Source organism: Gymnoscopelus microlampas (assembly GCF_963454915.1).
Source record: "Gymnoscopelus microlampas genome assembly, chromosome: 7".
In the NCBI taxonomy this organism is placed as follows: domain Eukaryota; kingdom Metazoa; phylum Chordata; class Actinopteri; order Myctophiformes; family Myctophidae; genus Gymnoscopelus; species Gymnoscopelus microlampas.
Window position 1 is genome coordinate 10,564,036 of NC_139944.1, and position 25,567 is coordinate 10,589,602.

Here is a 25,567-nt window from a genome sequence, read left to right on the forward strand (position 1 = left end):
TAACCTCAATTAAGACAGAATCAGTTACAGCTTTGGCTTTTAACCACCTAAATCCTATATGCTTCAAAATATGTCAAATCATGATTTTAGTTAATGCCATTTGTGAAAGAAAATGTAAAAATGTTGAAAGTGTTTGAAAATTTCCCCAAATTCAGGATGCCAGGGTACAGATAATGTGGTTAACCACTTAAACCCCAGCATCGGTATTGTGGGGAAAGCTTTCGCTGAAAATAGCAGATCGAGAAACTCGCAACGCTACGCGTCGCATTGTGAGCTTGTCGTTCGGCTGTTTTCAGCAAAAGCTTTCCCCACAATAACAGAAAAGATGCTAGTATTGAGCCCTGAGGGACTCCATTTTTACGTGGTTAAAGCTAGTGCCATTGTCATCATTTCACACCATTGACTTCTTACCAGCAGGTTTCATGTATGTACTTCCTACAATATGGTTGGAGCTCCTTCAAGTGGTCAGTGTGTGTAACTACAGGAACAAACCAGTTGGCCATGGCAACACAATCTGGTTTTATAAACTTTCAAAATTTTATACAACATATTTTCTTGACTCCATTCACAGATCTCAGTGCTGCACTTTAGAACATTGCTTCTCAAAGTGGCGTCCGGGGACCCTCAGGGGTCCTTGGGAGGGGGTTCCACAGCAATAGTTGTTAATGTAGCATCGCTATCATTTTAACTACTTGATCCATTTATACATTGGATATTCAAAAACAGCAGAGTGAGCGGATCTACAAGATCACAGCGTGTCACTTAGTGCCGCGCTGCAAGCTTGCAAATCTGCTTTTTTTTATGTTTTGGAAACCGTTGAATAATTTTGAATTTTTTAAACACAAGTCTTCTCTTCTGGAGGTACCTGGCACAACACATTTTCAGGTGGGGGGTCTGCGGGCAAATACATACATACAATTTAGGGGTCCTTCGCACGGTTTTGCATGCTTTAGAACACTGGACACCTAAAACCAAGACTTTGATTCATTCCCTCCGTGGGTCAATAATTGAGACTTTAAACGCATCGGTTTTACTCATCACATCGTTATTTTTATTAAATATTTACAGTATATAGTAAAAGCAGATTGTTTCTGCTTTTACAAATTTGCACCACAGACAGAGCAACAGATACTTTAAAGGTTGCTGACGACAGGTTACTTAGGGGGCCTGTAGGCAATTTTGCGGCTCTTGAGCACCGACCACCTGTGCCTCTTCATATAGTAGACCATGGGAACGAGGATGGCTGCCCCCATTAGCATCTGGATGGAGAGAGAGAGAGATGGGGATATCAGATATTTTACAATTAAGGCATTTGGCAGATGCTTTTATCCAGAGTGACTTACACAAGTGTGAAATCAGAGTAAGTACAGAAAGCATGAACCCTAGTCATCAAACAGAAAACAGTGTAGTGCTTCAAATAACATAGGACACCAGGAAATAAATGTGGTTAAAATGGCACATGTCTGCTTTAAAACACGTATAAGACATCAGCGGAGGGAACAGTGGGTTACACAGGTAATATGTCATGATACGAACCTGTGTGTGTGTGTGTGTGTGTGTGTGTGTGTGTGTGTGTGTGTGTGTGTGTGTGTGTGTGTGTGACCAAAAGTCCCTACAAGTATAGTAGAATTTGAGAAACAGACATTGTGAGGACCATGTTCCTGGTCCTCACAAGATAAACTGTTGTCTTGGTTAAAAATGTTTAGAGATACTGTAGGTTTACATTTAGGAAAAGATTCAGGTTGGGGTTAAGACTAGGATTAGACATTTAGAGGTGTGTTTCAGGGGTTGGAATTAGAGTTTAACATGATTTTTACGTAGCTGCATGCCAGTGTCATACACCGAAAAATAGCTGATCTATAAGCTCACAACGCACCGAGAGCTTGTAGATCTGCTATTTGTCGGCAAAACACGACAATCTTATAAATGGCATTCATAAAATTGCCATCCTAAAATGGTGATATATAAATATAGTATGGTAATACAAATCTGTGTGTGTGTGTGTGTGTGTGTGTGTGTGTGTGTGTGTGTGTGTGTGTGTGTGTGTGTGTGTTCTAACCTTAAGTCCCATCCTCTTTCGCTGATCATGCTCTGGCTCGGCTGCCCACCTAAGGAACGTGCACACATCCTTGGCGACTTGGCTCATGGTGGCAGGGGTTCCTATGGCAACGCAAAACAACAATAATCAGAATGACCTTCACAACGTGACGATGACAACACTCTGTGAGTGAGTAAACACTTCTGCCTCGTTTACAGGGAATAATCAGATTATGACAATAACTGGATTAAAGTGTTTGCGCGCATATAATTAGTGTGATTACAGCAATAACCTGCGTTTACATTTTTCCTCACAAGACAGGTCTCTGTTGTAAATACTTCCTATATCAGGTGAAGTTATGTTTTACAGCAGTGAGCTCTATCAACGTTTGCTTACTCCAATTTTGGGAATCAGATAACATGCTTACATGTGAACACACTCAATGACATTTAGAGACCACACATTTAATACATCGTCATATTTTATCTGTTCTAATCAAGTTGAATGTTTTTCTCTCCCACACACACACACACACACACACACACACACACACACACACACACACACACACACACACACACACACACACACACACACACACACACACACACACACACACACACACACACACACACACACACACACACACACACACACACTAGGTGTATTCAAATTGGCGATCAGATTGTATATCACCAATTGAAGGGAAAGATCCCTAATAGTTTTTTTTACTACGCCAATAGTAAAGCGGTTTTAATGAACTTAACTAAGTCACCTGCGGTGCTCCGTTTAATCATCTTTACAAACCAGTTTGCCGTTTCCCTTTCATTTGGATCTGACACCTGACATCTCCGTTCTCCATATGTCTGCTCATCAAAACATTGCTCTGCGCTCTATAGTGAATATTGTGATATTAAATATTGAATAAATATAAGATAATATGTAATATGGAACATGATGCGGTGATACTGTCGCACTCAGCACAGACATGGATTCTTTTTAAAGAGAGCGATTGTCTGAATAGAGGAGACATTGATATCTCAAGGTCTCTATTTCCATGCTTGGCATTGATTTCACAGAGTTCCAACTCCCCCTGTAAAAGACTACTGGGGCTTATTTACTCCAATAATGGTCTTTTATTAAACTCCAAAGTCTCAAATAAATCTCTCTCCAACTCCCCATGACCGTAACACTCCAACATTCGTGCATGGTAAATATTTACCACTGGCGACCGGACTGTGTATCAGTGATTTTGAGTGGGCACGAATCAAGAAATGAAAATAGAAAGGATCTCCCAAGCCTAACACACACACACGTACCGTCATCATACTCCAGGATCTCGTTGTACACGGGAGGCGCCATGCCGATGGCCTGTCCAGCGAAGTAGGGGTTGTAGTACAACCCCTCTCTCACCTGAACGCCAGCTGGAGGCTCACAGTATCCAGTCAACAGACTGAAGACGTAGTCCTCACCACCATGGCTGCACGCACACAACCAACACGAACAGAGACAAAATCAACACATTGAAGAGGGGGTTTAATTGTCACTCTCTTATACAGGTTACACAAGCAGCTAAATGTTAAGTGTGGCATGTTCCGTAAAAAAAAGTGCTAACGGGGCGCCCGCTGGCCTAGCGGTCCAGGCGCATACCACATACGCTGGTAATCCAGCTTGACAGCGTGTTGCGGGTTCGGCTCCCAATCCCTACGACCTTTGCTGTGTCTCCCCCCCATCTCTCTCCCCATCTCCTGTCAGTCTACTGTCCTATCAATACAGGCATAAAAAGCCCCCCAAAAAAATAAGGATGATACTCGGCTGTAATATTTAATAAAATAAATATTTAAAAATAAAGTTAAAAAATATTTAAATGAATAGGTAAGAGAGGAAGTGTGTGTGTGAGGTCTAAGCAGGGAACAAACGAAGCAGGGGGATGTAACGAAGGAAGGACATTAGGAGAATAACGGGGGGGTTTCAGAAGGGGAGGAAGGAAACAAGAAGAAGGAAAGATATTAGAGGGTGTGTGTGTGTGTGTGTATGTGTGTGTGTGTTACTATACTTGTGGGAACCAAATGTCTCCACAAGTATAGTAGAATATGAGAAATAGACGTTGTGAGCACCATTTTCATGGTTATCACAAGAAAAACTAAAGTTTTATCATTGAAAAATATTTTTAGACATAGGTTTACGATTAGAAAAAGATTCAGGTTGGAGTTAGGTTTAGGATTAGACATTTAGAAGTTAGGTTTAGTGATTAGAGATAGAGTTAGAGCCTGATTTACACTTAGTTGTGCGCTGGTGTCATGCACGACAAAATTGCTGATCTATAAGCGATGCATTGTGGGCTTGTAGATCTGCTATTTTTCGGCTTTAGGCAAAAATGTTGGTGTCCTCACAAGTATAGTAATTCAAACCTGTGTGTGTGTGTGTGTGTGTCTGTACCGTGCGTTGACAATGTAGCTGAGGTCAGGGGGTAAGGCTCCGTTGTTTGCGGCACGGGCAGCCTCGGGGTTGGCGTAGGGTTTGGGGAAGTAGTCCGACAACTTCCCAGTTCGAGTGAACATCTCACCACTCTCGTCTGGACCGTCCATCACCTCCACCTGAACACAAGTTAACACACTTCATGTGTTGGTTATCGTTTGGGGTTTTATCCGATACCTGTTCTCAACTGGTACTTTTAAAAACAGTGCCATGCCTGAACTGATACTTTGATATCAACAAAAAAGGCACAAAACAATTGTATAAATGCAAGATTTGCAATCAAGTGTTACTTTACATTGACAGCTGAATTACCCCACTGTATTATTGGTAGGAAATTATAGGTAGGAACCTTTGGTATGATGCACAATGTTGTACTACTGGGGACACTTAAGTAAATAAAGTAACTTAGTAAAGTAACAGGACTAAAGGCAGCTAAAGTTGCGACTCCTTACTGTTGGTAATTAACAACTTTATAATAACGAACATTGTGACGCATTGTGGACTTGTAGATCGGCTACTTTCGCCACACGACACCGTTGTAATACCGAGTATAAAACACAGTTGAAAAGATGCATCGCTCTGCTTTCAAGTGTATGATAAATTTGGACTAAAAAAGATTGTCGCACGTAACTCTATGGAGCTCATGCACGACCTAGCTCAAGCTCTATGGAGCTTTATAGCATATAAGCTCTATGGAGCATCGGCGCGTTCATACACTCAAGTGTAGCCAGTTTCATTGATTATAGTGGCAGCATATGGCCATGGCAGCCGCTCTACGAAGAGAGCGGATCCGTTACATGCCCAGTGTAGCCCGGGGGTTAGTGAGGGACGAAAGCGGTGAAGGAAAGTGGCGCACTGGATTTATAAGGCAATACCACACGATAGCGCCACGGTCATTATGAAAGGGAAGCGGCACAATAATCCTCTTATATCGATCAGTTTCAGAATTGTTGAAAGCCAAAATTGTAATTGAATCGAAGATATTATGAATCGCTTACAGCCCTAGAACACACAACACACAAAAGCTTACCTCCTCAGCGATGGCCTTGACCTCTGCCTCTGTGTGTGAGACACCAATCAGGTTTCTGAAGGCCAGGTACTCCATACTGTGACAGGCTGAACACACCTGCTTATACACTTGATAGCCACGACGTACACTGGTTCAGAGAAAGATAGGAAGGGGGTGAAAAGGACAATAAATTAAACCAATGGTTCAGTACAGAAGCTAACCCTGTCCTGGCAGTATTAGGTAGCATTAACACTGATGGGGTAAACAAATAAAAGGGCAGCCTTTAGGCACCACCTTTTTACATTTAATCATATGAGAAATGTTTATATAATTCCACTCTCCCGGTGGAGACGGGACATTTCCATTGCATTCATATCAACGATGTGCTTTTTGTGTTTGTTCCATATGAAGACACATATTTATATTGTAACAATAGCAATAAGCATTGTTGGGTCTTCCAATAAACACAGAAGTAGGGCTCTTATGAGTCATCTATTCCTTTAGATCTATGGACCATGGGTCCTCAACAAAAAGAGGAATTATTTAACCACTGTACTGTACTGTAATTTTATGCTTTGGATATTTAAATCAACACAAATTGACATGAAAGTGTTTGAGAACTGCTGATCTATACATAATTACAAACATACTGTATATTACCTAGCATGGTCCAGTGAAGACAGGGGCCCTCCGTGGCTCCAGGGATAGTTAGGGGGGTGGAGCTCCAGGTCCGAGGCTTTGATCGACTGATGGAGCATGAGGGCGAGCCCCGCCCCTCCGGCTGTGATCACGCCCATCGTAGTCAGCGCCACCTTCTTATTGCGCGGCAGGCTGGCGAAGGACATGTTGGCCTGCGGACACAATAAAGAGAGCATATTACAACATGAGGGGATTCAGGGGACATCCAGTTGTGCAGTTCAAGGTCGTCAATTTGCCACAGCTATATTCGTCACAGAGGATAAAAACACAATATTTGTGGGCCTCTCTAAAACTAACAAAATAACAAAAACTAGATTGAGAAAATAAAACATTTTAGTCAGCCGAAAGAAAAAGAAAAAGGAGTCTTAACGAAATTTCTAACTGAAACTGTATTCTGTGCTTTCAAAACGAACTGAAACTAACTAAAATCATAAAGAAAATGTCCTTAGTTCCAGTCTTTGTCAAATTATTCCATATACTTCCATTTGTTTAACTGTTAAACTACTGAGTCTCTCGACTCACTCTCCAAGGCTCTGGAGTGCCAGCCAATGTAAGTCAGGTCATATGGAAAAACTTGGTCTATAAATATCATGGCAACCACATAACAAGGGTCTGTAATGTTTTGTACAATTATAAAAGCGTTTGCTGCATGTCAACCTAGGTCAGGTTTTTTTTTTTTAACCAAATATCTCAATAAATATTGTGATGATATTATGATGGGGATGTGTATTGATGATTTCACCACAACTTTTTATAAATAAATTATTATGAGTAACGCCTATAATACGTGGGTAAAGGCAAATAACATACAGCTGGAACAGTCAGGTTACAGGTAAGTGCAGAATATTACATCAGGTTACCGTTATGCAGCCTTTAAAAATACCAGATGATATCTAGTCTGGATATGATAATATCACGATATAATATCCGTTACAGCAGTCCCCATCTCTGCTCGCACTGTCCTGTCAGGCTTCACTGTCATGCCCCAAAAAAGCAAGAACCACATTATATCATTCTGCATAAAGGTGAGCAGCAATTAACACGCTGTATAATACTATGCTGCAGCAAATGATAGACGTACTACATGTTGAGTTGTATAGAGCAATGCTTCTCGGGATCCGGGTACCCCTGGGGTCCTTGAGTGCGTTCCTAGCCAAATGAGGGGGGGAGGGGGGGGGGGCAACCGCTGGTATATAATCGTGTCTATTGTGTTGTCCTGCACTGTACTGCTGCACTACCTGAGCTCATGCCGTATCTGTTCATGCACAGACACGGCATGAGCCTTATGAAAGCCCCGCTCCCCCTCCCTCCCCTCACTGTTTTTGTAACAAAGACATTTGACACAAAGACATGTAACATGACATTGAATGTATCACTGTCAATGTCATCAAGACACATTCCTCTACAGCTAGTGCACATCATCAATGCAGTGATCCAGAAGCACATCCTGAAGCAGTAGAATAACAGATAATAACTACAAACATGAATAGACTGCAGTGGACAGGAAACTAGAACATTTAAAAGTGTGATGATGCTTTATGAAAACCATCAAGTTGGCCTGAAAGAAGAAACTTAATGTCGGTCCCTAGCTGAAGATATCACAGTATGTGTTATGTGTATGGAGACGACTTCTATACCCTCCAGACTGCCTTATGAAACCCAGACTCCCCCTCCCGTCCCGCAGTGCTTTTGTAACAAACCATCACATGACTGCAGCCTCTCAGCTAGCAGCATTAACACTGCACTGCTACTTGTTTACCTCACACCACCACATGTAACTATGTATACACCTGCACCTCATCCTTACAGACGATGGTTTATTATGAGCTCCGTTACATAATTGTTTTGCGTTTTGTTTTTATAGAATAGTACTATAATGTATGTTTAAATCTTTTGTCTCTCACAACTCCTTGTGAGTGGTCCACTCCACAACCCTTTTATTCTGGTACATGCTTTGTTTTCTTAATATGCGTGATGCTTTAAGAAAGACATCTATCTAGCCATATATATCTATCTTTGATGCCAATGTTCTGAAGAACATGTACACACCTGCATGTGATGCAAATTCTCTAAACATCATGTATGTATCTTGATTAGATGTTTGACCCCATTTTTCTTCTCGCTCCTACTCTTCTATCCTCTCGCTTCTCACAAAAACTACTGAATTATGTATGAAATAAAATGAATCACTGCACATCATACACACGTCACAGACAGCTGTCAAACATAGGTCAATGGGAACAGTTGTGTGACATTTGTTTGTAAAGCCCATTTTCTTTTATTTCATTTACTTTATACATGTGAATCTTTTTGAATAACATACAGAAATATATTACCATTAATAAATGGTAATGAAATGTTTCTGTATCTGTATTCAGAGAATAAATATTGTGGCATTTGAGGCAACGTTAGGCAATAACGGTTAGGGCGTTATTTTACACGACCGTCACGTAACAACAAAGATGACATTTCAAGTCTCCTTGACCGCGAATAAACGTACAACCAACACGACTCTGATCTCAGAAGGTCCATTCTTCAATGTTCACTTATGTCAGTCAGAACAGTCAATCTCATTGCAGACTGTTCACTGATGTCAGTACAGTCTTAACTAGCTGGTCACTGAGGTCAGAACAGTCTCATTGCAGCACACAGAGTCTCGACAAAAATCTCTAAATGTCTCAGTTTTCAACAGTCACTACCAAATAGTCCTGGTTGTCACCTAAATTAAAATAACACTTGTTTAGAGTGCTTCACTGCTTCCATAGATGTGTATCATGTTCTGTTATCTGTTCTGTTTAAAGTGCAGTCACTAGGTGTACGAAGTGCTAAAACAATTGTCAACCAGCCGAAAACACCAGGTGAAGATAAAAGAAAGAAAATATCAAATAAATTGTCAAAAGAAATGAAAATAGCAGATCTACAAGCTCACTGTGCATCGCATCTCCACGCGTTCAGAGCTTGTAGATCGGCTATTTTCCCTATTTGAGAAATTGGATTAAAGTGATTAAAATGGGTGCTCCTGGACTGGTTGTGGTTTTTCAAAATATGGCAACCTTAATCTAAGAACAGTGTTGTTGCAGGTTGTTAACTGATAAGCACTGAGAGCAGAGTCATTTTGGTTGTGTCCACCTCAGGGAGTCCTTGAGACGCCAACTCATCAGATAGATCAGTGGTTCTCAAACCTTTTAATTTCAAGGACCCCCATAACTCAAGGGTTACAGACATATAAGTGTCCATCATTTGGAACCTCCTGGTCCTCAGAACCACAGATAGCCAACTCTAACCAGACTGTTATATGACATAACAATAATGTTCACACATCATTTTTTAATTTACCAGTCCATTACCTTAACATCACATAAACTAACATTCATTTAGACTTTACAACAACATGTTTTCGCTGGAAAAGAAATCCCACTTCTGACACCAAAGTTACAGTATGAACAAAATGTACTACTAGTAGTAAAGTATCTGGAGCGACTTTACTGTAAATTAGCCATTAGCCGACAAGCTAATTCTACAAGACAGCTTCACATTTGAATCACATTCTGTTCTAGCGTTACGAGTGAAGGCTTGTACGGACATTGACACGTCTAGTGGCATGTTACATATAATAATATGGAATAATAACAAGTAAATGAGGCGACACGAGTCTGTGACCTTGTGTGCATTTTGCTAATGCTAACCGGGTTAGCTAGGTGTCAGGACGTGGCAGAAAGAACGGTGCTGTTTAGGTAAGTTATATATTTTTCTATAACAAAGTGATATTATTATTACTATTATAATAAAGCTCACCTTGGGGCTGGTGATTGTCTTGGGGGTGTTCAGGAGAACTCTCCCACTCCCCGATAAAGCTCTCAGCGCCGCCATCTTGTCTTCTCTCTGCTGTCTCCCACTCTCTCAATGGAAACTGGAAAGGATGGGACCACCGAGGCTAGTCTACACCCATCCCATAGCCCGGGGGGAGAGGGTTCGGCCTGTGATTGGCTGTACTTATGGTTGTCAGAGAAACAGTTATAAAATCTTGTAGCCGGAACCAACGACCGGAACCACCTGCACCGTGCATCTTTAAAATAATTCCCCTAGTTTAAAACGTGTTTAGTTTGGTATAATCGTTTCGTTTCTTTTGGTATAATAATCGTCCATTTAATATTGAAATATTATATATATTTAAATAAATATATCGTTGCGCAACTAGCGAGACTAAACAAATTGATTCGCACTATGTCTGTGGGGAACAAAAGTAATGCGGCGCCAACCGGAACCAACCACCGGAACCACTACCTCTCGCTCCGCTGTATAGCTCCGATATGAGGTTCCTCGTTTGTCGGTGCCGTTTTAGCAGGACATTGTCGCACATTTTCCACTTTACATGTTTCTTACCCCTTTCTGCAAATCGTATCCATAAAGTAAAGGTTTGCTGCAATGCTCTCAGATGTTTTAAGTTTTAGCGCACAATAAAAGCTATCCAACGAGTTGAAAAAAGTATTTAATTTGCCTCTGTCCTGGAGTGTCCTCAGCCGGTTCCATAATATTTTGCAATAGAAGATGCAATTCAACATTTGACCAGTAGGGGAATCAGTAATGTTATCTCTACGGGCGCAACTCTTGCGCAATGTCTTAAAAACATGTAACCGGATGACAGAGGCGAATTAAATACTTGTTTCAACTCGTTGGATAGATTTTATTGTGCGCTAGAACTTAAAACATCTGAGAGCATTGCGGAAAACCTTTACTTTTTGGATACGATGTGCAGAAAGGGGAAAGAAACATGTAAAGTGGAAAATGTGCGACAATGTCCTGCTAAAACGGCACAGACGAACGAGGAACCTCATCTCGGAGCTATACAGCTGAGGGAGAGGTTCCGTAGGGGCTATATAACATATAACGGGCACAACACATAACAGACTGCTCACAGAGACAGAGTACTTCATAAAAAACGTATACGTGTTGTGTCCTTGACAACCAACTAGCCAATCACTGTGCGAGTGTCCCACTGGGCTATGGCATATTATGTATCAACATACGTATTCACCGATTAATAAAATATTGCGTTTTAAATGCAATGTTTTATTGCATTCAACAGTAAACAAAACTGTTATACAATTATATATTGTGTTTTGCAACGGTACAAATGCAATTAAACGAAAAGTACATAAGACATTCAAGTCGTTGTCTTTGTCTTAATTTGTGGGGAAACTGCGCCACCATGAGGATTTTAAATCGCTTTTGACCTGCATTATATACATTTCTTTCTACAAAATGAGTTGACCTTGTGCTACCATAACTTCTTTATGGATATTTGTTTCTTCTGAAGATCTTCATTGACTGCTTTCCCTTTCACTGCTCAGTCCATATGGATCATCACCTCACCTGGATGCTTCAATCGCATTTTAATTCAGTTTTCACCATAGACATAACTTTTTCACCCCTCTCAACAGATTTTGGTAGTGGCCTTAAGTCACCTTTGGGGAGGGCCAGTACCAGTGTTGCCAGATTTCGCAAGTGAAACAAGCAACCAGGTCTAGGAAAACAAGCCCAAAAGAAGAAACTTTAGGCCACATGAGCACTTTAAACCTATATACTTCGGCTATTTGAAAATAGCAGATCTACAAGCTCACAACGTGTTGCCATGCCGTTGTGAGCTTGTAGATCTGCTATTTCCCAAACAATCTTGCAATAAAACTGAAAGGTAGAATATTTGGGATATTTCTTTTAAACATTCCAACAACACAAATGCTCCCTGGCAAAAAAACGTTTTCATGAAAATATTTGAGAACACTTTAGAAACAAGACCCCCCAAAAAAACGCAACCTGCAAATACCAATTTTTACAAGCAACTTTACAAAAAAGGACCCAAAATAGCTTATAATAAGCCCACATGGCAACACTGGCCAGTGCCCTTATTTTTAGTCCAGTCACTGGACTAAAAAGGCTCACTGGACTCCACACTCCAGTGAGCCTGAGTCATGTGTTTTGCGTGCTCCATATACAATTGTATTTACAGCAACAGCATTATGTTATTTATTTCATATATGTATTCAATGTTTTTATACATTGTTGCATTTTGTGTTTTTCTCAAATGGCTCTCCTATCAGATTAGCCTACTGTAAATAAAATAGCAAAGAATTGTGCAATGTTTTTTGGGGACAGTCTAAGGTAGATTTAAAACATTTTTGTCTAAATTCACAAAGATAACATAGACAATAGGCCTTACGACGTCGACGAGAAAGGGCTTAACAGAACTGAATCAGTCCAACTGGGAACCACTTTGACCAAAGTTGAATACTTTTCCTCCACGAGAGGGCAGCGCAGGATCATGAGACAGACGCATCAGAATTAGACAGACAGACAGTGGTGTAAAGTAACTAACTACCTACCAAAACATTTCAAATGTATTTATGTATGGAGATGCCTGATGTCATTGCCACACGGTGGTTTTGACCGGCTTTCTGCAAGACCTCTCTCTGCATGGATCACAAGCAGATTATTAATTGTACTATCATAACAGTTATCAGAGACTGAGTAGGCTACTTGGAGCAGCAGATGTTACTGCGGTACCATGACATCATCAATATGACGTCAGTGATATCCATATTTGGTCACCTGCATGTTTTGGGCAAAAACTCCATATTTGGCAAAAAACTTCTGACATACGGATAGACAGAGACAGGGATGATATTTCATTTGTCAGAAATGTAAACAGCACGAGGTACAGTTACGTCTAAAAAAAGGTCCTCTGGACATGTTTCCATTGTGGTCCATGTATTCAATTGATCAACATAGCATAAAGAAGAACACAATAATACATAAGTGATTGTGAATACATTCCCTTTTTTTTTCTTTTTTTTTCTTTTTTTCTCGACATTTCTTTGGAGATGTCAACATTTTGAGCACTTTGTTCACGGGTGCTTGGGGGGGCTGTATTGGATCTTCCTGCTCTTGAGCACGGACCACCTGTGTCTCTTCATGTAGTAGACCAGCGGCAGGAGGATGGCCGAGCCCATCAGCAGCTTCAGGCCCATGCGTTTGCGTTGGTCGTGCTCCGGCTCGGCCGCCCACCTCAGGAAGGTGCACACGTCCTTGGCCACCTGACTCATGGTTGCCGGGGTTCCGTCGTCAAACTCCACGATCTCGTTATAGATGGGCGGAGCCATGTTCATGACCTGACCGGGAAAGTAGGGGTTGTAGTGCTTCGGCTCCTCCCCCGGTTGCGGTTCCATGTCAACGCCAGCTGGAGGATCGCAGTATCCGGTCAACAGACTGAACACGTAGTCCTCACCGCCGTGTCGTGCGTTGACGATGTAGCTCAGATCAGGGGGTTCGGATTGGTTGTTTGCAGCCTTGGCGGCCTCTGGGTTTTTGTAGGGTTTGGGGAAGCGGTCCGACAACTTCCCTGGTCGTGTGTACATCTCGCCCTCCTCGTTTGGACCGTCCTCCACCTCCACCTCCTCAGCGATGGCCTTGACCTCATCCTCTGTGTGAGAGACGCCCACCAGGTTTCTGAAGTGCAGGTAGTCCATACTGTGACAGGCTGAACACACCTGCTTATACACTTGATAGCCACGACGTATGCTAGCATGGTCCAGGGAAGACAGGGGCCCTGCGTGGCTCCACGGGTACTTAGGGGGGTGGAGCTCCAGGTCCGACGCTTTGATCGACTGATGGAGCATGAGGGTGAGCCCCGCCCCTCCGGCTGTGACCACGCCCAGCGTCACCAGCGCCACCTTCTTAGTCCGCTGCAGGCTGGCGAAGGACATGTTGGACTTGGGAGTCATGTTGATTCTCAGTGTGTTCAGGAGAGCTCTCCCACCACTACTACCTGGTAATGCGACAGATCGCAAAACCAACATCTTGCGGATGAACAGACTGTGAGGCCAGTGAGTGCTGGAGATGCGTGAAGGTTCTGGGTCTGTCACTGAGACTTGTGGTCTGTTTTTGGCCGGTGATGACGCTCCTGTTGTCACAATGTCACAATGAGTCGGCCTGGAATGTCAGTTGCTTTCCGGAATCCATAGCTGGGTCTTTCTTGAACGATGACGACATAGGGGGTGACGACAGCTCTGGGGTGACATCATCAGGGTCTATCACCCCCATGATGTGTCAGAGTGGCGTCAGAGTGACAACAGACACCATGAGCAGAGGCTGGCCCTCCATTTTTACCCATTCAAAATTGGCTTAAGGGCCGGCCAGCCGGCGGACCTCTGACGTCACGTTCATGTGGGGCCCTGGGGTGGGGTTCATGTCACTATGACTCAGCCGTAACCATATAAGGACTGATATACAAATCAGTCAGCTCGATATGCGGGTGCAAAAGGGGGCATGCCCATATATGAGCATATACTGATGATCAGAAATCTCCATATATAGGCATAAAATGGACAAGGACAGACAGATACAGAGATGTGGTTGTCCAGAGGATCTTCGCTGACTGCTTTCCTTTTCACTGCTCAGTCCATGATTCATCACCTGGATGCTTCAAACTAAATTTTCTTTTAAAAGATATTTTTTGGGGCTTTTATGCCTTTATTTGACAGGACAGTAGGCTGACAGGAAAAGGGGGGTGACACACAGCAAAGGTCGTCGGGATCGGGAGTCGAACCCACGACACGCTGTCAAACTAGATTACCAGCATATGTGCGCCTGGACCGCTAGGCCAGTGGGCACCCGCTTAAATGCATTTTAATTAAGTTTTCACCCAACAGATTTTGGTACTGACCTCAAGTCACCTTTGGGGAGGGGCACAGTGCCCTTATTTTTAACCCAGTGAGCCATGTGTGAGTGAGTCATGTGTTTTGCCTGCTCGAGTATACAATTTTAAATGTATGTGAAACATGTGTCTCAGTATACAGGGCTGAGCTGTTCCGTTCCCTACACTCCTTAAGACTTTTTTTCCCTTATTTCCACACAACAGCTCTAAGGTGTATTAAAGACATAGTTCAATGTTGAAAATGAGTGGTCTTCCCCTTTAAGCACATAACCCCTTATCCCATCTTTGGATGAATTATGATCAGAACTCCCAAGCTTAATTTTTCGGTGGCTCCTATACAGTATGCGCCCTTTATGTTTCCAAAGCATAAATCAAGAGTATTTTCCCGTCTTGTGGGGCAAGTGACGTATTGATAGAAATTGGGCAGTGTCTGTTTAAGCAAACAGCCGTTGAAATCGCCCAGTATAAACTTGGGCGAGTCAGGAGAAATATTTTCCTGCTTGGCTTTTGTCTCATATATTCCCCCCACGGCTGCCTTCATATTCGCACGGGGATGAATATAGACAAGAGTGATAATTATCCAAATTATCTTGGCAGGTAAAACGGTCTAAGTGAGACAGAAAGGAGGTTGAAGTCTTTTTTGGTGCTCACAACGTGTCGTTGTAAGAGCTTGTAGATCACTATATTTGATTATGATTTCTTTGGATTTCTACAAACTCAACGCGTTGTGAGCTTTTAGATCGGCTATTTCTGCGGAATGTTCCCCCAAGAATAGGGGGCATTGGGTTTAAATGGTTAAGATTTATAGAAGCTTGTACTTTTGAAGACTTAAGTTTAAGTATATTTAAAAGCACATACTCCAGGACTTTAACTCGGGTACAAATCTAACAGAGCAACTTTCCCTTGTAGTTGAGTATCATTTGAGCGATAGTGAATGATTTTGGTTTAGGCACATTTAATTAGGTTTTAACTTTGAAAACCATGTTGCTTGCATATGAGAATTAAGGCCACCACGAGACTTGTCAGTGTGCAGCCATGAACTTGGACCTTATAACATATTTTCTCCTCTCTGTGGCTTCCTGGTTGAAATGTCATATCCATGTTACTCTGACACCGAACACATACCTATGCAAGGACACTGCTGCTACATTCTGTGCCTGTGTGTTTTGTTAAACTTTCCCTGCAGAAGACACATTTTGTTGTTCCTCTAACCTTGTTGACTGCATTCGGCTCTCCTTTTTGTAATTTAGAGTAGACACATTTTTTTTTACCCCTTTTGCTCCCCTATTTAGTCGTTATGCCAATTAATTCCTCCCCACACACATTTCTGTGTTGTCACTGCTATTATAGCCTACTGACCCACCTTGGTGGGGGCTCCTGATTGTTTGCCCACCACCACGGAGGTTGTGGGTTCGAATCCACCGTGGTGCATCCGGCTTTGTCGAACGTCTACACGAACACAATTGTGTTTGTGTTCCCTCCCCCGTGTTCGGGGAGGGAAGCCGGGCGGGGAGGGTGATAATGGTCATTGCACGTACTCCTACGGGCTGGGGCGGCACCTGTCAGCAGGGAGTTTTGGGCGGAAGGAGTAGGACCTACTCCTACGTGGTGGTGTGCACAATGTCACAATGAGTCGCCATGCCCAAATATGGCATTCTGCGTTTTGCCCAAATATGGAGGCCTATATGTCAGACTGGCCTCTAAGTAGTGTTGATTAGCGACAGCAACCTGATATGAAATGTAAAGGCCAGTTGGATAATGTACCTCCGTATTTGGGCAAGACTGACCTGGAACTCTTTTTTTTTTTTTTTTTTTTTATTAGTACTTCATTATTTTCTTTTTTTTCAAAAGTTTTTATGGGCCACGAGTATCCCTTTTTTTTTGTCTCCATAATTATTTTTATTACCAGTATTTCAAAAGATTTCAATCTTTGTTTTCTTTTTGTCGTTTCACAAGAATTTGATGAATTGAAAAACAAATAGCAGATCTACAAGTTCGCAACGTATTGCATCATATTGTGAGCTTGTAGATTAGCTATTTCGTCCCATTCAACATTCCTCCTCAGGCCTCCCAACCATTCCCTGTCCTTGGCCTTCTGCGGACTGGCGGAACATGATGGAGATCTGATCAAATGTTTTTCCCTTGGTCTCTGGTACCTTGAAGAAGGTGAAGATGAAGAAAGCGATCAGAAAAGAGGCGAAAATGAGAAACACATATGGGCCACACAGTGCCTCTATATACGGGAAGCTTAAGCCCACGATGAAGTTGCTGGTCCAGTTGAATAAACAAGCAACAGCCATGGCTGAGGGCCTCGGTCCCTGGGAGAAAATCTCTGCTGTGATGAACCAGGGGATGGGCCCTGGTCCAATCTCAAAGAGTGCCACAAATGAAAATATGGCCACAACGCTGACATATGACATCCACTTCAGCTCGTCCAGCAGATTTAGACCGATGGTAATCATAATGGCAGAAACAGCCATTCCCAGCAGCCCCACCATCTGTAAGGGCCTACGACCGGCACGCTCCACCAAAAACAACGAGACCACAGTGAAAGCTGCGTTGACCAAACCGACTCCAATAGTGGCATAAACAGGCTTCTCCACTCCGGCCTTCTCAAAGATACCGGTGGAGTAGTAGAACACTGCATTGATGCCTGACAGCTGCTGGGAGAGCTGCAGGACAATGGCAATGCAGATGGGCTGGCGGTAGAGGGGTGAGCGGAACAGCTCGAGGATGGTCACCGTCTTCTCCCTCATCATCTGCCTGTTCTCCTCCTTCATCTCCTCCAAGTCGGCGCTCACGTCTTGGGTCGCACGCAGCTTCTTCAGCACAGTCTGTGCCTCGCTCTCCAGGTTCTTGTTGATGAGCAGGAAGCGGGGACTCTCAAGGAAGAAGGGCATTAGGACAAACTGCAGCAGTGCAGGGATGGCAGTGAAGCCGAGTAGCAACGGCCACAGGGTGGCGTTGCCCATGAGCGACTCCAAGCCCAGCACCTGTGAGATCACGATGCCTATGACGATGGCCAGCTGGTGGACGCTTCCAAGGGCCCCTCTGATGGCAGTCGGAGCAACCTCACCGATGTACATGGGAACAAAACCAGAGTTCAGACCACAGTAGAGCCCAACCAGAAACCGGCCAGTGATCAGCATCTCCCAGGAGCCAGCCAGCTTGGAACAGCCCATGAGAACAGCAGAGGCGAAGACCAGAATGTTGGCTATCAACATCGAGTTCCTCCTTCCAAAACGGTTCACAAAGAGTCCCACGGCAAAGGAGCCAATCATGCCACCGACCGAGAATATGGCAACAGTGACAGCCCAGAGGGCCTTGATGGTAGCCTGATTATCAGGCTGATGCTCAGTGGAGTGGGTGGGGACTGTGGTCTGGAGCCAGGCTACCTTGAGGGAGGACTGAGGGATGGCCTCCTGATAGCGCTCGTTCCAGGACTCATTGATGAACGTCTTTATGACCTCCTCAGGGGCATTGAGAACCCCAATGTTATAGCCAAGCAGAATAGAACCAATTACAGCAATTACCACATTCAGCACTAGCTGAAATGTCAGATGCTTTCCGGAATCCATAGCTGGGTCTTTCTTGAACGATGACGACAACTAAAGGCTTCTCAGCGCTTTATATAGGGGTGACGACAGCTCTGGGGTGACATCATCAGGGTCTGTTACCCCCATGATGTGTCAGAGTGATGTCAGAGTGACAACAGCCACCCTGAGCAGAGGCTGGCCCTCCATTTTTGACCCATCCTATATCAAAATTGGCTTAAGGGCCGGCCAGCCGGCGGACCTCTGACGTCACGTTCATGTCACTATGACTCAGCTGTAACCATATAAGGACTGATATACAAATCAGTCAGCTCGATATGCAGGTGCAAAAGGGGGCATGCCCATATATGAGCATATACTGATGATCAGAAATCTCCATATATGGGCATAAAATGAACAAGGACAGACAGATACAGAGATGTGGTTGTCCAGAGGATCTTCGCTGACTGCTTTCCTTTTCACTGCTCAGTCCATGATTCATCACCTGGATGCTTCAAACTAAAAAAAATGTTTTAAAGATATTTTTTGGGGCTTTTATTTGACAGGACAGTAGGCTGACAGGAAATGGGGAGAGAGATGGGGGGTGACACACAGCAAAGGTCTTCAGGATCGGGAGTCGAACCCACGACACACTGTCAAGCTGGATTACCAGCATATGTGGTATACACCTGGACCGCTAGGCCAGTGGACGCCCCGCTTTACACACATTTTAATTAAGTTTTCACCCAACAGATTTTGGTACTGACCTCAAGTCACCTTTAAGGAGGGGCACAGTGCCCTTATTTTTAACCCAGTGAGCCATGTGTGAGTGAGTTATGTGTTTTGCCTGCTCGAGTATACAGTTTTAAATGTATGTGAAACATGTGTCTCAGTACACATGGGCTGAGCTGTTCCCTACACTCCTTAAGCACATAACCCCTTATCCCATCGGGACCCGGTGCTTTGCGTGGGTTCATTCCTTTGAGGGTTTTACACACCACCTCCTCTGTTATTAAAAGTGATTGACTACTGCCGAATTGGTCCTTTAACAAATTACGTTCAATAGAAACATCTGTTTAGTGTTTATGTATCAAATCTGCCATAAAAGGTATTTTTTATCTTAATTGGCAAAAGACAGATTGTCACTAGTGTTGATGACCTCTTTCTTTTCTTTTATTCCTACCATTGTATACAACCTCTTCCATCCTTGTCTTACATTTGTATCCCTCATTTGCCTTTCAATCTTAAGTTTGTAGTTGTATTTACATTCGCTAGTTATTTGTTTTACATCTTTCTGAATAACTTTCACTTGAATTAGGTCACCTTGTTCAAAAGCATGTTTCTTCCTATATAATGCTTCTTTCATTTCCTTATCATTTGGAAACACTTTGATCCTTTTGGATGGAATAACACTATATCTATACAAAACTGTATGTAGTGCGTTACAACAGAGTTAAGTTCCTCAAGATCAGCACATGTGTCATTAAACATGTCCCATAAAGTACAATCAAAACACACTCCTCACTCCACTTTAAAATGTGTTTTACTTCAGGTTTGCTTGATTTGAGTCTCTATTTGTAATGTGGGATCAGATGAACTCCCATGCTTAATTTTTCGGTGGCTCCTATATGCGCCCTTTATGTTTCCAAAGCATAAATCAAGAGTATTTTCCCATCTTGTGGGACAAGTGACGTATTGATAGAAATTGGGCAGTGTCTGTTTAAGCGAACAGCCGTTGAAATCGCCCAGAATAAACTTGGGCGAGTCAGGAGAAATATTTTCCTGCTTGGCTTTTGTCTCATATATTACCACCGCGGCTGCCTTCATATTCGCACAGGGATGAATATAGACAAGAGTGATAATTATCTGACCAAATTCTCTTGGCAGGTAAAACGGTCTAAGTGAGACAGAAAGGAGTTTTATGTGTTTTTTGGTGCTCACAAGTTCACAACGTGTCGTTGTAAGAGCTTGTAGATCTGCTATTTTCACTATATTTGATTATGATTTCTTTTGATTTTCTTTATATTTCTTTCAAAATGTTGAAATGTTAGTACATCAATGCATTGTTGTAATTTGTACTTTTGTTGAGTTACAACTGTACTTGGTCTGCTATTGCTTCCTTCAACACCAAATCTCTTTGCAAGAAATAGCCAATCTACAAACTCAACAAGTTGTGAGCTTTTAGATCGTCTATCTCTGCAGAATGTTCCCCCAAGAATAGGGGGCATTGGGTTTAAATGGTTAAGATTTTTAAAAGCTTGTACTTTTGAAGACTTAAGTATATTTAAAAGCACATACTCCAGGACTTTAACTCAGGTACAAATCTAACAGAGCAACTTTCCCTTGTAGTTGAGTATCATTTGAGCGATAGTGAATGATTTTGGTTTAGACACATTTTATTAGGTTTTAACTTTGAAAACCATGTTGCTTGCATATGAGAAGGCCACCACGAGACTTGTCAGCGTGCAGCCATGAACTTGGACCTTATAACATATTTTCTCCTCTCTGTGGGTTTTTGGTTGAAATGTCATATCCATGTTACTCTGACACCGAACACATACCTATGCAAGGACACTGCTGCTACATTCTGTGCCTGTGTGTTTTATTCAACTTTCCCTGCAGAAGACACATTTTGTTGTTCCTCTAACCTTGTTGACTGCATTCAGCTCTCCTTTTTTAATTTAGAGTAGACAATAATTTTTGTACCCCTTTTTCTCCCCTATTTAGTCGTTATGCCAATTAATTCCTCCCCACACACATTTCTGTTTCGTCACTGCTACTGTAGCCTACTGACTCACCTGCCTGGTGGGGGCTCCTGATTGTTTGGACTCCATATCTTGGTCAGTACATCCTTGGCTCCGGTGGACAAGGCTCCTTCCTGTGACAATACTGCTTTGTTCCCTTGACAACCAATCTCTTTATCAAGACAAAGTTCCTCATAACTTCACCACGCCTGTATGTGCTGTAAACAAATTGCTTCTAAATCTTTGGCGTTAGGAGAGCCGAATGCGAGGTGCTCGGGTGGCACAGTGGTAAAGTCCCTGCCCACCACCACGGAGGAGTAGGTCCTACTCCTTCCGCCCAAAACTCCCTGCTGACAGGTGCCGCCCCAGTCCGTAGGAGTACGTGCAATGACCATTATCACCCTCCCCCGCCCGGAACACAAACACAATTGTGTTCGTGTAGACGTTCGACAAAGCCGGACGCACCACGGTGGATTAGAACCCACAACCGAACCCCTACTATACCTTTTAGTTCTTAACGGAAGATGATTCTTCCTCCTCAGGCCTCCCAACCATTCCCTGTCCTCTGCCTTCTGCGGACCGGTGGAACTTGGTGGAGATTTGATGAAATGTTTGTCCCTTGGTCTCTGGTACCTTGAGGAAGGTGAAGATGAAGAAAGCTATCAGAAGAGTGGCGAAAATGAGAAACACATATGGGCCACACAGTGCCTCTATATACGGGAAGCTTAAGCCCACGATGAAGTTGCTGGTCCAGTTGAATAAACAAGCAACAGCCATGGCTGAGGGCCTCGGTCCCTGAGAGAACATCTCTGCTGTGATGAACCAGGGGATGGGTCCTGGCCCAATCTCATAGAATGCCACAAATGAAAATATGGCCACAACACTGACATATGACATCCACTTAAGCTCGTCCAGCAGATTTAGACCGATGGTAATTATAATGGCAGAAACAGCCATTCCCAGCAGCCCCACCATCTGTAAGGGCCTACGACCGGCACTCTCCATCAAAAACAACGAGACCACCGTGAAAGCTGTGTTGACCAAACCGACACCAATAGTGGCATAAACAGGCTTCTCCACTCCGGCCTTCTCAAAGATACCGGTGGAGTAGTAGAACACTGCATTGATGCCTGACAGCTGCTGGGAAAGCTGCAGGACAATGGCAATGCAGATGGGCTGGCGGTAGATGTTTGAACGGAACAGCTCGATGATGGTCACCGTCTTCTCCCTCATCATCTGCCTGTTCTCCTGCTTCATCTCCTCCATGTCGGCGCTCACGTCTTGGGTCGCGCGCAGCTTCTTCAGCACAGTCTGTGCCTCGCTCTCCAGGTTCTTGTTGATGAGCAGGAAGCGGGGACTCTTAAGGAAGAAGGGCATTAGGACAAACTGCAGCAGTGCAGGGATGGCAGTGAAGCCGAGTAGCAACGGCCACAGGGTGGTGTTGCCCATGAGCGATTCCAAGCCCAACACCTGTGCGATCATGATGCCTATGACGTAGGCCAGCTGGTTGACGCTTCCCAGGGCCCCTCTGATGGCAGTGGGAGCAACCTCACCGATGTACATGGGAACAAAGCCAGAGGCCAGACCACAGTAGAGCCCAACCACAAACCGGCCAGTGATCAGCATCTCCCAGGAGCCAGCCAGCTTGGAACAACCCATTAGAGCTACAGAGGCGAAGACCAGAATGTTGGCTATCAACATCGAGTTCCTCCTTCCAAAACGGTTCACAAAGAGTCCCACGGCAAAGGAGCCAATCATGCCACCGACCAAGAATATGGCAACAGTGACAGCCCAGAGAGCTGTGAGGGAGGACTGAGGGATGACCTCCTGATAGCGCTCGTGCCAGGACTCATTGATGAAAATCTCAATGACCTTCTGAGGGGCATTAAGAACCCCAAGGTTATAGCCGACCTGGAAAGAACCAATCGTGGCTATTACCACGCTCAGCACTAGCTGGAACGTCAGATGTTTTCTGGAACCCATAGCTGTGTCATAAGTTTGGGTGTGGAAATAAAAATAAACTAGAAAATGTGCTCCTCGGAGCACAGGTCTCCGCCAGTACTGTTCCTGATTAATCCTGTCTTAAGTGTTACTTGATTAATCCTGTCTTAAGTGTTACTCCGCCATTTCTCAGCCATTTCGTAATTACTCCTGTCTTACCTCACCACATCTATTTATAGGCCGTTGATACGTCATGCGTCTCACTAGCCAATCAGAGCACACTCTTTCAACGTATTGTCACGTGTCACGTGAGGCTTGACTAATGTTAGCTTGGCCGAGGGGGGGGGGGACGGACGGAAAGTTAAAACATAGTCTCCTGGCGGAGACAACAAAATAGCTGTGTCATTGTAGCCTGGTTCCATACCATAGACCCCGCAAAAATAGCTGTGTCTTTCTTGGACACTTTACATATAGGGATGACCACAGCCCTGGGGTTACATCATCAGGGTCTTCCATCCATAGTCCACAATGTTTTAATGTTCCTATCTCAGATAGAAATAGGAACAAGCGCACCCAGGTAATCAACCAGGATAGTAAGATCATTGGAGACAAACAATAGCAACTCTACAAACATTGAGACTGGACGCACAGGTGACTGTTTCATGTAATCAATTCCCAACAGATCCCCAAACCTGTTGTTTTGGGGTGCGCTGGTTTCAGTTCATTCAACCCCCTCTTCTGTGTTGGCTAGTGAGGTGCGCCCTAGCGAGACGTATGTACTTCAACGGTATTGCGCACCAAGAACAGCTGACATACAAGCTCACAACCGTGTCACAGATGAGACCGTCGTGAGCTTGGAGGTCTGCTATTCATGGCCGTCCTCTGTGCGCAACACCATCGCGGGACAGAGCATAAATTAGGCTTGACGGGCTGCAGCTGCGCGAGCAAGAGCAGGTTCTGGTGCCATGATCATAAGCGCTCCCTCCGTTCTTATGATAGCCACTGGAGGTGGGATTTGGGGGACAACTGCTTTGAATTGCTATTATTGTTTACACACAACAGAAACCAAGAAATATATATTTCAAGAGTGAGAGATCACAGTAAAAATCCTAAGCATTCTTCTTCCACACTGGGAGAAAAACAGCATCTGAAAGTTTGATGGGATGCATTTTTACACGTGAGGCTGTGACCACTTTTACATTGCATCTTATGAGCGGTGGGGTTGATTTGGTGCCGGTCTGCGCGCGCATACTGGTTCTTATCAGTGTGACGTTGTCTGTTAAGGCGTCTATACAACAACTTCATTCAGGTTTACAATTACTCCACGCCCTTCATTTGAGCTGTTACCATCAGGCAGGAGGCAGAGTACCATTATCAAAAAAGAAGGGTTACAAGACTTGTGCCATCTGCAGTGCATATTTTAAATAAGGAAATGTTTAAATAGCTCTACCACCTAATCCCTTCAGCATGATCACTGTTGCTGTGTTATGGGAATGCATTTTATAATGTATTTTAATGCATTATCGTATTCTGTTTTTTAATCTTTGTATACTGGTTGCCAGTGTGCCAAAGGCAGATTTCCATTTTATTTCAAATTGTATGGACAATAAAGTTTTCTTTTTCTTTATCTTTATAACAATAGAAATACATCTACCTTACAATTTGAATCCTGCGCCATGTCGGTTGTCAGTATGTCGGTTGTATGTACGTTGCATCAACAAACCAACCTGTTACCAAGACGACGATGACGATGAGACGGTCGTCCCGAATATGGACACAACGCCAGTGTGACGTAATCTCACGACAGCATACACAAATAAACTGCTAACTTCATCTCCTGCGATTTCAACTATCTTTTCACATTGTACACCACTGCACACTCCCCACAGGTCTGCCATACCAGGTCTGAGTAATCACAAAGTGGGTTTTGGTCATTGGAGAGGTGATGCACGTCACCTCTTTCTGAAGTGGGTACTTTCAAAGCCTGCCGTGGATTTAGGAGAGCACAAAACTCTCTCTCACACTGTGAGGTGCCTGTAAGGTGGCACTGCAAAGTGAACGACGCGTCACGCTAGACGTTCGGGCCGCGTAGCGGCCCGAACTTCTAGTAGTTAACAAAACATTAAAATACAATCAGAGAGGCATATTAAGAAAATGTGGTCACAAGTCTGTTTTTTTAATATTATATATATAATTTTCTATGCTATGCTATGTTGATGAATTGAATACAGGACCACAGTGGAAACAAATCTCCAGGACTTATTTTGTGTTATCCTTTTAGCCTAAATGTCTTACTGTACCTCTGTGCTGTTTTTTCTGACTAATAAAGTATTCAATCAATCAAAAATGTGGACACAGTGGGGCGTGACAGCGAAGCAACACTGCAGAGCTCCGGACTCTGATGCTGGATAGGAG

At 43.5% G+C, this 25,567-nt stretch overlaps 4 protein-coding genes across 5 annotated transcripts in view; 1 reads left to right on the forward strand and 3 right to left on the reverse strand.

Moving 5' to 3' along the window:
* mtss1 (MTSS I-BAR domain containing 1) overlaps positions 1 to 25,567 on the forward strand; it is a 656,873-nt gene that overhangs the window by 375,162 nt on the left and 256,144 nt on the right. The window lies entirely within an intron of this gene.
* Positions 1,025 to 14,077, reverse strand: cyc1 (cytochrome c-1; the record flags this gene model as incomplete). Of its 2 annotated transcripts, XM_084061641.1 has the most annotated exons (7): positions 1,025 to 1,259; positions 2,060 to 2,160; positions 3,358 to 3,518; positions 4,478 to 4,635; positions 5,547 to 5,673; positions 6,186 to 6,376; positions 10,020 to 10,145. In XM_084061641.1, the coding sequence occupies 7 exons, from the start codon at positions 10,092 to 10,094 to the stop codon at positions 1,155 to 1,157; spliced, it is 918 nt and encodes a 305-aa protein (XP_083917767.1). In that variant the 3' UTR covers positions 1,025 to 1,154. The 2 variants fall into 2 exon arrangements, with proteins under 2 accessions (XP_083917767.1, XP_083917766.1); XM_084061640.1 differs by lacking the exons at positions 5,547 to 5,673; positions 6,186 to 6,376; positions 10,020 to 10,145 and adding an exon at positions 13,667 to 14,077 and having other exon boundaries at positions 4,478 to 4,629.
* On the reverse strand, positions 16,983 to 18,512 carry LOC311048419 (solute carrier family 2, facilitated glucose transporter member 1-like; the record flags this gene model as incomplete). The annotated part of the gene is made up of 1 exon (XM_084061677.1): positions 16,983 to 18,512. The coding sequence occupies one exon, from the start codon at positions 18,510 to 18,512 to the stop codon at positions 16,983 to 16,985; it is 1,530 nt and encodes a 509-aa protein (XP_083917803.1).
* Positions 21,719 to 23,194, reverse strand: LOC311048420 (solute carrier family 2, facilitated glucose transporter member 1-like; the record flags this gene model as incomplete). Its single annotated transcript, XM_084061678.1, has 1 exon — positions 21,719 to 23,194. The coding sequence occupies one exon, from the start codon at positions 23,192 to 23,194 to the stop codon at positions 21,719 to 21,721; it is 1,476 nt and encodes a 491-aa protein (XP_083917804.1).